The following is a 17,932-nucleotide window of genomic DNA, read 5'->3' on the forward strand; positions in this document are numbered from 1 at the left end:
AGACCGGGCTGCGGGACAGACCCCAGACCGGGCTGCAGGACGGACCCCAGACAGGGCTGCAGGACGGACCCCAACCGGGCTGTGGGACGGACCCCAACCGGGCTGTGGGACGGACCCCAAACCGGGCTGCGGGACGGACCCCAGACAGGGCTGCGGGACGGACTCCAGACCGGGCTGTGGAGCTGCACCCCCGCCCCGCTGCGTACCCCTCCCACGGGGCTGCCGTGTGCGTCGTGGGGCACCCCACGCTGCTCCCCGGGGTGCGGGTGCCACCCTCCATTCGCCGTTCCCTTCGCTCCTGCAGACCCACCCGGGGCGGCTCCCGGTGCCCCCACGATAACGCGCCTCGGGGCCGGGGCGTGCAGGGGCATCGCGGGGAGTGCTGCCCGCGTCCTCGGCTCCCTTCACGCGGCTACAGACCCCTCGCAGCCCGTTCTTGCCGTACCCTCTCCCCCCGGTGCCCCCCGTGCCCCCCGGTGCCCCCCGCTCCCCCCGCTCCTCCCGGTGCCGGCGCTGCGGGGCGCGGAGGGGCGGGGCCAGCGCTCAGACCGCGCCCCCTCCCGCCCTCCGCGCGCTCCCATTGGCGGAGGGGCGGCGCGGGGCGGGGCCGGGCGGGGCGGCGGCGGCGGCGGCTCCCGCGCCCCCCCAGCGCCCGGCGCGGCCGCGGCGCCGGCCCCGGGATGTCGCGCAAGAAGGCGGCTCGCAGCAAGGGCGGCGGTGCCGCGCCCTCCGCCGCGCTGCCTCCCGCCGGGCAGGGCTCCGGCCGCGCCGCCACCGCCCCCCGGGGCAGCTCCGCCGCCGCCGCCGCCGCCGCCCCCGAGCTGCCCCGCAACGGCGGCGCGGCGGCGGCCGGGCGGCCCTCGCTGAGCAGCAGCGGGGAGTTCTACGACCTCGCCTTCAAGGTGCGGGAGCGGAGAGGGCAGCGGGGAGGGTTGTGGGAGTGCGGGGTCAGGCGGGTGCGGGGCCGGGGGTAGCGTCGCCGAAGTTCCCGGGGGCCAGGACCGGGCGGGCATCCCTGCATCCCTTCATCCCTGCATCCCTTCATCCCTGCATCCCTTCATCCCTGCATCCCTGCTTGCCTGCATCCCTGCTTGCCTGCATCCCCGCTTTCCCCTCTCCCAGCCCTCATCCCGCCCCTCCGCAGCCGCCCGGTCGGGGTCTCGCTCGGCGGGGGCTGCGCCCGCAGAGCCCCTGGAGCGGGGCTGGGGCTGCGGGACTTGTGCAAGTGACGGCCGAAGGCTGCTCCGGGGAGTTGCTGTAAGCCCCCGGATCCTGTGAGCATACAGGAAAGCGGGGCTGTGAGCAGGGTGGTGGCACCCCCGAGGGGCACCGAATGTGCTCCGGCTGCTGCCGAGATGTCCCCAGCCTGCTGGGCTCCGGTGGCTTCTCCTCGCTGCTCAGACCCTGGCGAGCGACTCACAGCGCAAATGTATCTGCTTCCTCCCCACTTCATCCTGCGACCTGATGCCAGCCCAGCTCGGAGCTAATTTGATGATTTTGGGGCTCACACAGAGATTTTGGGGCTCATTGAGTGATTTGGGCTGGGGGCACAATTCCGTGAAACCCCTGTGTGTTTGTGACACGGATCTCTGTGCCGAGCCCGGGGCATCGAGCCTGGAGAGAGCAGCTTTGCTGGGGCAGGTCCTGCCTGGTGTGTGGTGGGGAGAGCTTGGTGCCTGTGGCGTTGTGGTGTGGAGGTTTGGGATGTGGGGTAGGAGGTGTTCAGGTTGTTTGGGATGTGGGGTTGGAGGTGTTCAGGTTGTTTGGGGTGTGGGGTTGGAGGTGTTCAGGTTTGGGATGTGGGGTAGGAGGTGTTCAGGTTGTTTGGGGTGTGGGGTAGGAGGTGTTCAGGTTGTTTGGGATGTGGGGTAGGAGGTGTTCAGGTTGTTTGGGATCTCAGGTTGGAGAGGGACGTTCCAGAATTGTGCTTGGTTGCTTTGGTAGGTGGTTGGTCCTGATACAGCTGCATTAATGGTTCAACAGCTTCCCTAAAATGGAGCCACCTCTGTGTTTGCACTGGTCCTTGGCTCCTGGAGCTCACCTCTGCCTGCCCAGGCTGGGGCTTTCCCTAGGGCTGGTGCCCATGGCACGAGGGTGAGCCAAATGTGTCTCAGATAAGCCCAAACACACCGGGTAGAGAAAGCATCTGCTAATGGTCTGGCTGTTTTGACCCAGTGGCAGACAGAAATTGCTTTGTATCCAGTGAAAGCCTGGTTTATTAAACTTTCTCCTTCCCTTCCCCTCTCCCGGGGCTCCCAATCTGTGACAAGTCCTGGGCACAGGGCTGGCTCCTGGCCCTGGGCACTCTGTGTACCCGGGTGAGGCTTTGGTGCTGCTGAGTGGGGAGAAGCTGCTGTTGAGGGTCACCTATTCCAGAAAGATGTCTGGAATTTTTTTTAAAAATCAATATTTTGTACTAAAATGACTTTTCCCCCTTCCCTTGGCTTCACACTGGCACCTCTGCGGGCTCTGGCTGCCCTCACCCTGCTGTGCCAGGGCTCAGTGCCTGGTGCTCCTGTGGGACACCAGTGTGGGGCTCTGCTGGGGCTGTGGGGCACGGTGGGCACATCCTGCCCTCCTTGGCAGTGCCAAAACGAGCTGCACCTGCAGCTGGGGCTGCTGCTGCCTCTGCAGAGGGCTGGTGCCATTTGCCACTTGTGGCAGCCCCTGGGAGGGTTCGGTGTCACCCGGGGCAGTCCCTGCCATAAAGCCATTTAAATCCTGTCACGGGTTAATGGCTCCTGGAAGGCAGATGGCAGAGGGAAGGAGCTGGCACGGCAGGTGTGGAAGGAGCTGGCACAGCCCCGCTCCTGTCCCGGATTCCTCGGTGTCATCCCTCCAAGGGGAGCAGGGTCAGAGCCCTGGGGGCAGCAGGGCTTTGGTGTGGGCAGAGCTTTGGGGGAGCTGCATTTGGAAGCAGCCTCAGCTCTGCTGTGGTTGCTTTGTGGAGAGGAGCTGCCTGCCCTGTCTGTGCCCAGGGTGGCTGCTGGGTGGGGAAACTGAGGCAGGTGGCACCGGGAGCTGCTCCCTTGGCATCCATGGAGGACTGGGAGGGTGGCTGTGGGCATGTGTGGGTCCCACTGAAGCGAGGGCAGAGTGCACCCCTGGAGCTGGCACTCGTGGCTGGGGACCCCCACGAGCAGTGTCACCCTCCCAGGAAGGCCCACACGTGGTGGGGACAGCACAGGCAGCTCGTGTCACTCTTGGTTTCCAGGGGCTTTGTGCCCCCACCAAGGACCTGTTAAGTGCCTGTCAGGGCAGGGGAAGGTGTCTCCAGTTTGGTGACATGGTGCAGGGTCTGAATAATCCCCTTGTGTGTCTTCCCCACCCTGCCCTGGCTGCGAGGACATCGCTGTTGGGTGTGCTGCTTCCCCCAGGCACTGCTGCCACTGCTGTGATGGAGCAGGGTGATGGCTGCAGTGGGGCTGCCTTCCCAAGCCCTGCAGCCTCACACCCTCCCTGCCTCCATCCCTCCTTCCCTCCCTGCAGGTGATGCTGGTGGGGGACTCGGGGGTCGGCAAGACCTGCCTGCTGGTGCGCTTCAAGGACGGCGCCTTCCTGGCCGGCAGCTTCATCTCCACCGTGGGCATCGACTTCAGGGTGAGTGATGGGACCCCTCTGGGCTCTGGCAGGTGACAGGTGGGTTTTGCAGAGGGGTAACAAAACACTGAACCTCTGCAGCCGTGCCAGCTCCAGCTCCAGCAGCAGCAGCATCCTTGTCATGGCTTTGCACGGGGATGGGGAAGCCTCTCCTCTGCTCAGGATCCTGGGGATAATTCCTGGAACAACTGAGGCCTGACATCTGCCCATGAAAATATTTCCCTAAGGCAGTTCCAGTGGTTTTTAAGAGTTGTTCGTTTTTTTTCTTGGAACAGCAAAACCAAAACTGATAAAAACCAGAATGTCCTGGAAGAATCGCTGAGCACAGCTCTGGGGTGCTGATGTGGGGCTGTGTTGTGCTGAGGGATCTCTGAGGTCCCTGTTTGGCTGACATGGTTTGGGAGCAATGGCAGCATCCTGATGCTGGGAGAGTCATGGGGGCAGTGCTTGGAGCTGTGCAGCTCCAGTGAGGACAGTGGGAATTGCTCCACACAGGGAATAACAGGTGGACTGGGGGAAAAAAGGGGATCACATCCCACCCTGCAGTGCCCAGTGTGCCAGGGCGTCCTTTGCCAGGCAGGAACATCTGAGTACGGCCCCAGGCCCTTGTAACCTTCCCTTGGCCCTGTTTCCCTGTCAGTCCCGTGCTGGGGGGGCTGCCTGGGGTCTCTGTGGTTCCCTCAGGCCCTGTCCAAGGGGGTCCCCAGCCGTGGGGTGGGACAGCAGAGCCACAGGAACGGTGACTTTACAGAGGTGGCACCAAGGAGCCTTTCCAGCAGCTGTGCAGGGCACGAGGCAGGTCTGGCACCAAAGAGCAGCCAGCAGCACGCCTGGCTTGCCAGGATCTGCTGCTCCTGCCCCTCACCAGTCCCCCAGCCATCTGCTCCCTCCAAAATGTGAGCTTGTCACCTCCTGGGGTGTCTGGGCAGTGCTGCTCTCCCTGCCCTGCTCCCGGCTGTGCCGTCTCTCCGTGTGTGATGGATTTGGCTCCATTTGGGGGCTCTGCCAGGTGCTGTGAGGAGCTGCTGGTGGTGCCACACACCAGTGTTGTGTCTTCCCAGCTGCCTTTTCCCAGCAGGATCTCAGATCTTGACTTTTCTGGGAGATGAGTGTCTCTTGTAACCTGCTGCTTGGCCGGGGTGTGAGTAATAACCCTGTGGTGCAGTGACACTGGGAAGGGTGCAGGACAGCTCAGAAAGCCCTGAGCAAGGAAGGGATGGTCCATGCCTAGCGAGGCTGGGGGCTGCTGCAGGTGAAATGGGTAAATTGGGGTCTGTAATTGTATACAAAGGTAATTACACAGTGTTCAGGTGTTCTTCAAATAAAAGGGTTTTATTACTGATTGCAGTGATTGATACAGAGGGCAGCCATAAAACCCTATGACTTATTGATTAGAGTGCTGAAATGACTGTTACTGAGGAGCAATCAAATTAGAGTTAATTTACTTCTCTAATAGAGCTGCTAGAGCTCCATGTCTCTGAAATGGGCAGATTATACAGTGGGGGAGATCATGTGTATGCCCTAAAACTCATTATTATCATCCTTGTAAGGCATTCATAATTTTGGGGGGACGTGGAAATAGTTTTTTGATGTGCCTCTGCATTCCCAGCAGGATAATCCTGTTTGGTAATTGTCCCTCTCGCCGTGGGCGCCGTCATGCAGATGATGCTCTGGGGTGGCAACTCTGGAGGCTTCTGCTGGTTTTAATTTGTGTCTTTTTAATCACAGAACTGCCACATCACAGCTCCTTCTCCCTGCAGCCCCGAGTTTGGCGGGGGTTCGTGGCTGAAGCACTGAGGTGCTGGCAGTGGAAGGCGTCACTGGGGTTCTCTGTGTTCTCTGGCCCGCTGTGAAGGGTGCTGAGCGAGCACAGGGGGGTTGTTTTGGGTTTTCGGCAGGGATTGTGGCACTCTCTGAGCCTGGCTGGCCCCAGGGGCTGCAGGGAGCTCCCCAAGGCCAGCGTGTGTGCCAGCTGTGCTCCTGTGCACGCCTGGCCTTGCTGGGACCTGCCACGGCCCTGGGGCCATCCTGGCTCGGGACACCACAGGCACGGAGCTGCCCAGCTCCACACACTGTCCTGGGCACCATCTCCGCTCCTCCTGATGCCCTCTGGTCCCTGCCATCGCTCTGGGGGCACCCCAGGCCAGCCCAGCTCCCTCCTCTCCCAGCCCATCCTCTGGTCCCAGTGGGCTCCAGGACCAGTGCCCATGTTCAAGGATGGCAAACCCTCAGATGCACCCAGAGCTATGGCTAATGGCTTACACAGGCCAGAGCGAATGTAAATGAATAGAAATCCATTTAAAATTAATCTGGCATTACAATTCCTAATGGCCCCTGAGGTTTGTTCCCTCCTACTGTTTTATGTGAGGGAGAACCTCCCGCGACATGTTTGTTTATTATCATCTCTTAAACAAAGAGGGATGTTGATCTGAATGTGTTTGGAAAACAAACCACTGATGCTGGGGAAATAAAGATGATTGTAATATTAAAAAAGGCATCAAAATGGCACCTGTTGGCTTCGAGCTTTGGAGGTGCTGAGTCCTCAGCATCCTATCCCGGGAAAATGTGGTTTGCTGGGGGAGCATCTTTAGCTCCTGGGGATGATTCCAGCCTCCCCAGTTCAGCTGGGACAGGGCCAGGTGTCCCCAGGCTGAGGGTTTGGCTGGCTGGGGGTGCAGGGATGGGTGGGGGCCATGGAGGCAGAGCCCTGGGTGAGGGGTCCTGCTCTGGCAGAGCTTTGGCTCTGCAGGAACCTCTGTCTGAGCAGGAACCTCTGTCTGAGGAGAACCCTCTGGCTGAGCAGGAACCTCTGTCTGAGCTCCTGAGCTGTCCCCCAGGCTGGGGGACAAACCCCTCCCTGTCTGGATCACAGGTGTCACCTTCAAGGTGTCATTGCTGGATAATGAGGGGTTAATTACTGCCCTCCTTGAGCTGTGCTGAGCCATGGCACCAGGGAATCCTGGCAGGTGCCTCTGCCCGGGGGTCTCTCCCCACAGATCCCCACTGGTGAGGGCAGAGCAGCTCTGGGCAGGCTGTGGGTGCTTTCCTGGCTTCACACATTGGGGTTCCAGGGAGAAGGGGCTCCTGGAGAAGGGCAGGTGTGGTGCTCAGGGCTGTGAATCCCGATTTTCTCAGTGCCACGGCAGGAGCTGCCTCTCCTTGTCATTTTGGCAACGCTTCAGAAACCTCGACAGAAACTCAAGCTGTGCAGCCAGGGGGACTTGTGTCCTGTGGTGACAGCTGAGTGATGGAGTCTCACCAAAGCGAGGAGCCAAAGGGCCACGTGAACCCCCCGTGTCCCTGTCCCCAGTGACACCCGGGCTCTGTGGGGCTGCCCAGCCCCGTCCTCACTGCCCCGGGCTCTGCAGGGCTGGGCAAGGGAAGAGTTTTCTACTAATTGGACCTGAAAGGAGAAGAACATAAAAGAAAAAAATTAGGGATGAGCCTTTCCTCCCTGGGAAGAGGTGCTAATGAGCTCCTTTGCATTAGCAGGGGTGATGGTTCCTGTGTTAATCAGGGATGAAACCACTGGGAAGCTTTTTGGTGGGGTTCAGAGCAGGGTGGCTCCTCTTGGTGCTGTCCCAGGTGTGCAGCGGTGTCACTGCTCTGCTGCTGCCCCGAGGACAGGCAGCAAAGCAGCAAAGCAGCAAAGCAGCAAAGCAGCATCGTCCTGGCACCTGGCTCAGGAGGAGCCAGCCCGGGGCTGGGCACAGCTCCAGCTGCCAGGGCAGGCAGTGGCACTGGGGACATTCCCTTTGGAGGCTCAGCTTTGATGTGCACAGGTTCACAGGGCTGGGGGGGTCCAGCTGCTCCCCAGCCCCCTCGGGAGGCTCCGTGCTCTGCCCCAGCCTTGGCTGTGCCATGGTTAATGTGGGAGTGCTGTAAATAAAACCTGGCCCGGTGGCCCTGAGCTCTAAGGACTCCTGATTACACTCAGCCCTGTGCGGCTCAGGGCTGCAATCAGCAGTGGGTGATGTGGTTGTTTTTTTGGTTTTTTTTTTTTAACATGGGAGGTTTGTGGCATCTCTGGTTGTTTTTTGCTGTGTTTGTGTGTGCCCCTTCCACAGGCTGCCCTCTGCTCCTGCAGTGAGCTGAGCTTTTCAGAGCTGAGCTTTGCAGAGCTGAGCTTTTCAGAGCTGAGCTTTTCAGAGCTGAGCTTTGCAGGAGGATGGGAACCTTTGCTCCAGCCCTGCAGAGGAGCAGTGACCACGGTTTGGATTCACCCAGAATGGTCCTGGGGGTGCTGGGAGAGGGCTGTGGGTGCCCTGAGCATCTGCTGGTCCCCAATGGGCACCCACATCCCTGCCCCTGGGGTGATGCTCTGCTCCCCAGCAGGTGCCCACATCCCTGCCCATATCCCAGCCCTCATCCCTGCCCTCACAGCCTTTGAAGGGCTGGAGCAGCCTGGATCCTCCTGAAAGCCAGGGCTGGCTTTTATCTCAGCGGTTGGCACAGAGCATTAGCAGGGCTCATTTTCTGATGGATCAATCTGGAAAAAGTGGGAGGGGAGCTGCTTAGACCAGAAGAAAGAAATGGAAATAAATTAATTTCAGTGTCTTTCTGTGCAAAATTAGCCCTGGATGTTAGAGGGAGGGAACTGGGCAGAGTGTTTAGCCTCTCCTTTGCTGTGTGGGGTCAGGATGGGGTTTGCTGCAGGGGTGGGTTTAGGTTGGTCTCCAGGGCTGGAGCTCTGGAGGGAAGAGTTTTTTCTTTTCCTGGGAGAAACATCTTGGTACTGCCAAGTTGTTTGGACCAAATTCCCCTTCATGAGTCCATGCCAGTGGCAGCAGAGAGGCAACCAGGATGGGGAAGGTGGGGCAGGAGCAGGCAGGGGATGCCTGTGCTCCCACCTTGAGTGTGCCCATGGCAAATGCTTGGGACTGGATGACCTTTAAGGTCCCTTCCAACCCAAACCATTCCATGTTTCTGTGTGTTCCCAGCAGCTCTTTGTCTGAAAATCAGTTTGCTCTGCAGCTCCCATTGCTGGATGAATTTTAATAGAGCCAGTAGCTGATTTCATATTTTTGCATTTCTCACTGTGTGGAGAGCTGGGCTCAGTTTGCCCAGAGCAGATTTCCATCCCTGCAAGTGCTCAAGGACAAGTTGGATGGGGTTTGGAGCAGCCTGGTCTGGTGGAAGGTGTCCCTGGCCTGGGCAGGGGGTTGGACCTGGATGCTCTTTGAGATCCCTTCCAACCCAAACCATTCCAGGAGGCTCTGATGGTCCCTGCCATGCTCCCCCCCTCTGCCTGGTTCCAGGGTATGGACCCGGTGCTGTCACCGGTGCCTGGGGACCAGCTGTGCCCAAATGCAGCCCGGGGAGGCAGATCCTGGTAGTTTTGCCCAGGGAGGGCAGCCCTGGCCAGCTGGCATTGTGCCCCTTGTGCCCGTGGGTGGCTCTGAGGGTGCTGCTCCCCCAGAGCTGCTGCGGGTGCCCGTTCCCCACTCCCAGGATGGGCTCTTGGGACAGTAAATCTCCATTTCCCTGGGAACCAAGCCCTGCTTTCCTCGCAGGGCTGCTGCTGCCTGGCAGAGGGACACTCTCAGCTCTGCAGTCGGTGCCTGTCATTTGCATGCAGGGGCTCAGTTGCCAAGGGATGCTGCTGGTGCCCGTGCCCGCTGCTCGCAGCTCCCGGGCTTTATCCATCCTCCTGTGCCTCCTGCTTTTGGAAACAAACCCATCCAACCCCCCAGCTCTGCAGCACAGCAGGAAGATGCAAACCCCCGTGTGCAGGCGGTGATCCCGTGCACAAGGGACTCCATTGCTGCCTCGGGGAAGGCGCAGAAAGGAGATGAATGCCTTCAAAGCAAAGAAGTGCTTGAGCAGCTGGGGTGGCAGCCAGCCCCAGAGCCTGCTGAAGAAAACTCTTAAGCAGCTCAATCCTCTTTGCAGGGTGGTGGGAAGGTGCCTTCTCCACCTCCTTGGTGTCAGAAATACCACCCAGAATAGTTTGGGTGTGGAATTTTTTATCCATTGCAGCTGCCAGGACAGCGCTGGGGATGTGGGGCTTGCAAGATGCTTCTGGAAGGGCACCAGTGGCTCCAGGCTCCTGCAGCCCTGCTGTGCTTGGTGGCTCCCTGGTGCCTGTTGACATCTGGGGCCCCCGTGGGTCTGTCCTGGCCTGGGCTGGTTGGAATGATGGATTCAATGAGCTCAGGGGAAGAGAGAGAGGGCCTGGGCTGCTCAGGAGCTGCAGTGCCAGGACACAGGCAAGGAAAACACAAACTCGGGAGCTGCTGGTGCAAGGGGGGAGCTTGTAAAGATGCTCAGTACAACCTGCCTCTGTATCCTCCTGGTCAGAGCTGTGTGGGAGCCCAAAACCCCTACAGCGGATGGGAACCATGGGGAACTCAGCTGGGAAGTGCAATTGGCAGCCCTGCACAGGGTGTGGGGCAGATCCCTGCTCCTGCTCCGGCCCTGCAGGATCCCTGTGCAGGAGCTCGGGCTGGGGAGGGCTGTGGGCACACGGCTGTGCTGTGTTGGCTCCTGTCTGGCTGCTGCCAGGTGGGAAATTGGCTCTGGAGAGGCCAATTTGGGCACTGAGCATCCCCTGCCATGGATCCGAGCCGGGCTGGATCCGCTCCCGGTGCCAGACCTGAGAGGGAGCGTTTTATACTCAGTAAAACATTTAAATGGGGCCAGAGCAAGCCTAAATGGTTTCAATATTTAATGGAATACATTTGGCTTAATTTCACTTTCATCTTTTATTTGTGATAAAATATTGAGCTCAGCTGTGCAGAACTGGGTTGTTCTTTGAAAGCAGAGGGAAGGCGCCCAGGAAAGGGGGGACAGGTGGGGTTTGGGTGCCTCTGACCCCCCCACTGCCCCTGGGATGGGCATTTGGGGCATCCCTGCCCTGTGGCTCTGCCTTGCTCAGCTCCTGTGGTCGCCTGAGCCCTTGCTGCCTCTCTGCTGAGCTGCTGCCTCGTTTTGTTAATGAATTATTGCTCCCAGCAGGGTTTGGGTTATTCCTGGGGTGGATGTTGATGATCTCTGTGGGGAAGGGTGAGGTGCCAGCCCCGGGTTTGGCGCTGCTGCAGTGGCAGGAGCTGGGCTGAGCTCACCAGCTGCTCTCTTGTGTTGTTCTTCCCTGAAAAACACCTTTCCCTTTTCCCCTTTCCCTTTTCCCCTGTCCCTTTTCCCCTGTCCCTTTTCCCCTTTCCCAAAAAGCCACTTCCCTGAGACCTGAGCCGCAGGGTCAGTCCCATCCATGGGTTCTGTTGGATCCTGTGATGGTGGCACTGAGCATCACCGTGCCCAAAGGCAGGGCAGTAATTGAATGTGCCAAAAAGCCTGGAACAGTGAGCAGCAGCAGAGCACCCTCCTTGGGAAAAACCGGGGAAAAACTGGGAAAAAACTGGGAAAAAACTGAGAAAAACCAGCCCCATCAGAGCTGTGTTTGGGGTGGAGGGAGCTGCACTGTGGTGTGTCCCTGTCCTTGGGTGCTGATAGGGCACACACAGTTCCTATGGCAATGGGGGAATGAGGCATTGATTGCAGAGCCTTTGGAAGCAAAATATTTTATTGTTGGCACCAGGGGCAGAGCTGGGCACTGCCCGTGCAGCTCCTGGCTCCATCCCAGGGCGCTGGAGCTGCCCTGGCTCAGGATCCCGGAGGAGCCCTGGAGCTCCCAGAGCTTTGTTTGTCTACCAGGGACATTTCAGTTGTGGCTCAGCACCGAGTCACTGCCCTGGGGCGCTGGTGAATCTCTCGGAAACAGCAGCACATAATTCATCTTTATGCCTCCACGGGGAACAAGTGTTTCTCCCTGATCACAACTCATGTGAGCTGGGAGCTCGTGGTGCTTCAGCTTTCCAGGGTGATGTCCCTTGCCCTGGGCTGTGGCTGTCCCAGGGTGAGGAGGTTTAATGGGTGCTGTGGGGGTCTCAGTGATGCTTCTGAGCCTGAGGAAGGTGTTGGTGTGGCTGGGCTGAGTCAGTCAGGAGGTCAGCAGGCAGGAAGGGTCATCTCCTAGGGGCCACAAAACCACTGGCACGTCTCTGAGGATGTGACTGGTCCTGCTGTGAACACCTGGACAGGGCTCGTTCCATTTTGTGTGGGGTTTTTCCATTTAATTTATGGAAACGAGGGCAGTGGTGGGAGCTGTGCCCAGCTGCTGGGGTCAGATGCCACAAAGCCATGGCACCCACGAGGCCATGGCACCCACAGAGCCATGGCACCCACAGGGCCGTGGCACCCACAAGGCCATGGCACCCACCTTGGCACCCCTCCTGCCATCTGCCTGTGTCTCGGGCCGTTTTCCTCCCGCCTGCCAAGGCTCGATGTTCCCAGGCTCGGTGACACACGGGGGAAATGGAGCCTTTGGCTTTTCCAGCTTTGCCTGCGCAGCATCACCACGGCAACGATCCCAGCCAAGGCTGCGTGCCATTAACGCTGTGACTGGGGAAGAGCCCCGGCTGTGATGAGTGCAGGGCTGGGGAGGGGCTGCGGGTCCTGCCCCACCTGTGCCAGGCTGGGGAGGGGTTGTGGGTCCTGCCCCACCTGTGCCAGGCTCAGGAGGGGTTGTGGGTCCTGTCCCACCTGTGCCAGGCTGAGGAGGGGCTGCGGGTCCTGCCCCACCTGTGCCAGGCTCAGGAGGGGCTGCGGGTCCTGCCCCACCTGTGCCAGACTCAGGAGGGGCCGCGGGTCCTGCCCCACCTGTGCCAGGCTGAGGAGGGGCTGCGGGTCCTGCCCCACCTGTGCCAGGCTCAGGAGGGGTTGTGGGTCCTGCCCCACCTGTGCCAGACTCAGGAGGGGCCGCGGGTCCTGCCCCACCTGTGCCAGGCTGAGGAGGGGCTGCGGGTCCTGCCCCACCTGTGCCAGGCTCAGGAGGGGCTGCGGGTCCTGCCCCACGCCTCCTCCTCACCAGGGCTGGCCCCAGTGCCTGGCACATCCCCCATGGGGAGCTGGCTGTGGGTCCTGTGTTCCCAACGCTGTTAATGATCATTTTCCCCCAAAAAACCAAGTGCAGGAGGCTGCTGAAAGCAGCTCCAGCCTGTCTGGGGAGTTAGACCCCACTGCTGGGCTCTGGGCCCTGTGTTGGACGCTGAATTTGGTGGAAATTGCTGGATTTGCTTCTCGTGCCACTCAGCAGCAGCCGGTGCCACCGGTGCCTCCGTGCCTTGCTGCTTCCCTGGAGCTGATGGTTAAGAAAAACAGAGCTGCATGTGTGGAGGAGTAATGCAGCCCAGCCTCACTGCTGGGGGCTCACAGTGCAGACCCTGTCCAGGGATCTCCCTTGGAGGGGAGCAGTCCCAGGGTGAGCATCCATCCACAGTGCCCTGGGCAGGGCAGGGGCACTCCAGAGCCCTTCTAGGGGAGCCTTTGCTGCAGCCCAGGGCCAGCCCAGAGCCCTTCCTGCAGCCCAGGTTCAATCCAGAGCCCTTCCTGCAGCCCAGGTTCAATCCAGAGCCCTTTTTGGGAGCACAGGGAGCCCTTCCTGCAGCTCTGGCAGCCCATGGCCAGGCTTTCATGGCTTTCATGGCTTCATCTTTGTTCCCTGGAGCTGAGCACGCTGGGCTCTGGAGCTGTGGGGAAGCAGCCAGGCTGTGACCCCTGGGCTCTGCCCTGCCCTGTTGTCCTCAGAGGAAGGGCTGGGGGGTTGCTGCTGCTCCTGGTGCCAGTTTTTAGCGCTGAGCCCGGATCTGGCAGCCCCCCAGCCCCAGGCCTGGTGAGGGGCTGTGCCAGGCTGGTGGGATGTGTCCCTGCCCATGGCAGCAGCATGGCAGGGGTGCCCTCCCTGCCCACAGCACTGCTCAGTCGGCGCTGAGGAGCTGGAGAGGGGGTCCTGCTCTGTGGGGCTGCTCCCCAGACCCCTTTGCATTGGGGTGACACGTCCAGGTGGCCTCTGGCAAGGCTGGGTGGCTCTGGGGCTCAGCCCTTCCTGAGCTGCACCTATAAATGTGCATGAATTAATGGGAGAAGTGCTCACCAGTGCCCCAAATAACTTTGTTCCCAAGGAAGCGTTAATGCCTGGCAGATGTGATGTGTTTTTCCCTCCTGGGTAACACCCGTGGGGTCAGAGCGTTCCTGCCAGCCGGGTGTGCTGGGGGAGCCCAGCAGCTCTGGGAGGGCTGATGCTCCAGGGACCGGCCCCACAGCCAATGCAGAGCTGGAAATCCTCTCCTGAGGGCCTGGCTGCTCCAGCTGGAGCCCTTGGCCGAGGCTGGGCTTCCCAAACGTGCAACAAAAAAAAATAAATCAGTGTGATGGTGTGTGGGTTTTGGTTCAGTTGTGTCTGTGAAAGGGTTGGCAGTGTTGGAACAGCTTCCCAGGAGCGTGGTCTGCATTGCTGCCCAGACCTCCAGCACCCACAGTGAGGGACCTGGGGGGCTTTGCCTCCCTGGGTGATTTCCCAGCACAGTCCTGGCTTGCAGTCTGCTCCAGAGCCCCACATGGGGAGAGCAAATGTGGAGCTGGGTTGGCCAGACTGGTTGGACTGACTGGGGCGGCTGTGGTGTGCAAGGGATGCGCTGAGTGTGCTGCAATTCCTCAGCACCTCTGCATCTCCCGGGGCTTTCAGTGCTGCCCAAACCTGGGGAAGAGCCTGCTCCAGCAGAGCAGAAAATGGGAGAGCTGGGACTGCTGCCAGGGACAAGGAAAAGCTGTGCCAAGATCAAAGCTTTGAGTGCACGGTGCCTGCTCCTGTGCTGTGCCTTCTGCCTTGGGCCACCTGTGTGTGGGACACCCGCGTGGCCACCCTGGCACTGGCACAGGAGTGTGGGCAGGGCCCTGCCTGCTCAGCCCTGTGTCCCCAGCTCTGTCCCCAGCTCAGCCCTGTGTCCCCAGCTCTGTTCCTGTGTCCCCAGCTCAGCCCTGTGTCCCCAGCTCTGTTCCTGTGTCCCCAGCTCTGTTCCTGTGTCCCCAGCTCTGTCCCCAGCTCAGCCCTGTGTCCCCAGCTCAGCCCTGTGTCCCCAGCTCTGTCCCCAGCTCAGCCCTGTGTCCCCAGCTCTGTTCCTGTGTCCCCAGCTCTGTCCCCAGCTCTGTCCCTGTGTCCCCAGCTCAGCCCTGTGTCCCCAGCTCTGTCCCCATGTCCCCAGCTCTGTCCCTGTGTCCCCAGCTCAGCCCTGTGTCCCCAGCTCTCTCCCCAGCTCTGTCCTCAGCTCTGTCCCCAGCTCTGTCCCTGTGTCCCCAGCTCTGTCCCCATGTCCCCATGTCCCCAGCTCTGTCCCCAGCTCTGTCCCAGGGCCATTTCAGGATTGTCCTTGCACAGGGGGCAGGTGCCCAGGCAGCACCATGGTGCCATTGCCACCTGTGGCAAAGTGAGACCTCTGTGGATAGGGAGGAGGAGGTGAAACCTCAGGGAGCTCCTCTGGACTTTGTGGAGCAGGCACAGGGTGAGGAGGGTCCTGCCCTGCTCAGGGGGCTGGGATCTGCTGCATTCCTGCCCTGGCTGTCCCTATTGCCTCTGCACCATGCACAGAGGGGCTGTGGTGCCAGGGAGCACTGGGACCTGATGGGAGCCATTCCTGGGGGCTGACTGCACTCGTACAGATATCAGAAAATCTCATCAGAGCTCTTCAGTCACTCTCCTTTCCTTGGATGCTTCGAAGAATCTGGGCTCAGGTTTGCTGCACAGCAGTTTTTGGGAGCTGTCTGCCTTGGCTGCGGGTGAAGGATGGGAGTGTTTGGGATAAAAAGCTACAGGTTCCTTTGTCAGGTCTTTGGGGATTTCATTTTCTTTAGGGATGAGAAGTGCTCTTTAATAATGCTGTTTGCAGTGCTGTCTGCAGACGCTGCTGTGTTGCTGCTGGCTGCTGACAGAGTGTTTGCTGCTGGATGTGCAGCCCTGATTTTCCTTTAATTGGATTGTAGAGTCTTCTCAGAAACTTCAGGCAAGTTTTGAGCCCAGGGCTGGCTGCAGTCACTGAGGCAAATCCTGGAATTGTTTAGGTTGGAAAAGACCTTTAAGGTCAGACAAGTGCTGCTAGGCTTTATTTCTCCCCGGATAAACGAATCCCTGCCTAACAGGACCTGATGAGCCATTTTTCATCTCGGTGCCACTGACGGGGCCGTGTTTGCTCCAGATGAGAAATGATGGAGCAATAAATGCTCCGTGGAGATCCCTGCTCAGCTTTGCCACGGCCTTGATGAGGAAAATGAAGATAAATATGTCAAGTGCCACGTTCCTTATTCCCAGTATTGGCACAGACCTGCCTGAGCCATCTCTGCCCCCTTTGTTTCCAAGGCTTCCTGCTTTAGAAGTAAGCAGAGATATTTTTAAAACTATTCCTTCTTTTATAAAGTATGGGAGGAAGAGATGGAAGGGGTGAGTGATGCAGGGCAGGGTGGTGGGGGAGCTGTGCAGACCATCCCGGGGTGGGCAGGATCCCATCCCCTGTGCTGGAGCTGCAGCTTTGGGCTGCAGTTTCTGGTGCTCTGCTCTCCAGGATGGCTGCAGCAAATCCTGCCCTGAGGAATTCTGGGGGTGGCTTCTCTGGCTGCCTTGGATGGGGCTCAGGATCACTCCCACTCTCAAAGCCTCGCACGGCCCCATCTCCATCCTGCTGGTTTGAGCCTGAGTGTCGGAACTCAGCACATCCCTCTGGGTGTCCAGAGTTACCAAGGACCTCGTCAGGGGGCTCAGAGACCCTGGCACACAGCCCAGGGCACCTGGGGGTTTGATTGTGACCCCTGGAGCGAGTTGCCAGCTTTGTATGAGGACCTGAAAGTCACCCAGGTTTGAACGGTGTAATAACAGAATAATCACAGGGTGAAAAATGCAGATTTTAGGATTTTTGGTATGGGGGTTATGGGGACAAGATGGAGGAATCTGGGCGTGTCCAGCCTTTCTTCTTGTTGTTCTCCATTTTCTGCTCTGATGTTGGCACTTTGGGGTTGGTTTAGAGTAGAAGTGCCCTGTCTAACACAGGTGATGGGTATTGGGAATTAAGAGTCAATATGTTCTATGTAGTTTGCAGTATAAAAGGACAGCACCGCCCCAGGGGCGGTCACAGTGCCTGTGGCTGCCCTGCTGAGCAGACCTCGGCTGGGCAGAAAGAAAATTTTATAGATAAGAATTAACAAACAACCTCAAGAGCGAAAAGTGAAGATCCAGACTCGTTCTTCAGTTGTGCAAGCTGAAGCAGAGACAGAAGCAGAGACATCCTGCACATCTCAGGGCAGCAATTATCAAAGAGCAACCCGAGACCTGAGCAGCCCCGTTGGGCTTGAGAGCACCAAGTCTCATCTGCCTGAGCCTCCCTCAAGGAACCTTCCCGTGGATCACCCCAGCCTTTGCTGTTCCATGGAGCAGCCAGGCTGGGAGGGACCACAACCCTCACCCAGGACTGGGAATGCTGCAGGCGATGCTGAGAAGCAGAGCAGGGCTGAATTTAAAACGTATCATCCTAAGCAGATCCTCTTACCTCTAATCTGTCCCTAAGACAGGATTCTCTTCTTGCCAGAAAAGCCTTTTATTTGCAGACTGATGTGACTAGAAGATGATAAGTCAGTAAATCTTCAGTGTGTCTGCTCAAACAAGGGCCTGGGCTCTTATCTGGGCAGGGCTGGCAGCCAGGGAGATGTTAATTGGGGTTTAATGTAGTGAGCAGGCTCTGGACAAGGGCTGGTGCTGCTGCCATCCCTCGCTGGGTTCTGTGGGGACCCAGCTGGACACCAGGGCTGGGGGGCATTTATGTAGGGCCAGGCTTGTGGCTGCTCCAGGCTGGACGTGGCAGAGGGGACAGGATGGGTGACCCCTCCACGGGGCTGTGGCAGAGGGGACAGGATGGGTGACCCCTCCACGGGGCTGTGGGGTGGCTCTGGGGTCAGGTTTGTGGCTGCTCCAGGCTGGATGTGGCAGGGGGCACAGGATGGGTGACTGTGATGGTGTTCACAGGGGTCCCAGGATGAGGGAAGAGATGAGGATCTGACTCCATGGTTCAGAAGGCTGACTTATTATTTTATGATCTATATTACATTAAAACTGTACTAAAAGAATAGAAGAAAGGATTTCATCAGAAGGCTGGCTAAGAATAGAAAAAGAAAAGAATGATAACAAAGGTTTGTGGCTCGGCTCTCTGTCCGAGCCAGCTGGGCTGTGATTGGCCATGAATTAGAAACAACCACATGAGCCCAATCCCAGATGCACCTGTTGCATTCCACAGCAGCAGTTAACCATTGTTTGCATTTTGTTCCTGAGGCCTCTCAGCTTCTCAGGAGGAACAATCCTAAGGAAAGGGTTTTCCATAAAAGATGTCTGTGACAGGGGACCCCTCCACGGGGCTGTGGGGTGGCTCTGGGCCAGAGCAGGCTGGAGGTGCTGTGAAGGGCTGTGCTGCTCATCTGCATTTCCCAGGTTGTGCTGAGCAGCTGGGCAGGAGCTGAGCAC

At 59.0% G+C, this 17,932-nt stretch overlaps 1 protein-coding gene across 1 annotated transcript in view; it reads left to right on the forward strand.

Moving 5' to 3' along the window:
* Window positions 1–680: 680 nt before the first annotated feature.
* RAB26 (RAB26, member RAS oncogene family) overlaps window positions 681–17,932 on the forward strand; it is a 28,662-nt gene continuing 11,410 nt past the window's right edge. Inside the window, exons 1-2 of the mRNA XM_066560576.1 lie at window positions 681–902; window positions 3,490–3,600. Coding sequence (XP_066416673.1) covers window positions 681–902; window positions 3,490–3,600 — 333 coding nt within the window. The remainder of the gene's footprint in view (window positions 903–3,489; window positions 3,601–17,932) is intronic.

The sequence above is a fragment of the Molothrus aeneus genome, chromosome 16 (assembly GCF_037042795.1).
Source record: "Molothrus aeneus isolate 106 chromosome 16, BPBGC_Maene_1.0, whole genome shotgun sequence".
NCBI classification, from domain to species: Eukaryota; Metazoa; Chordata; class Aves; order Passeriformes; family Icteridae; genus Molothrus; species Molothrus aeneus.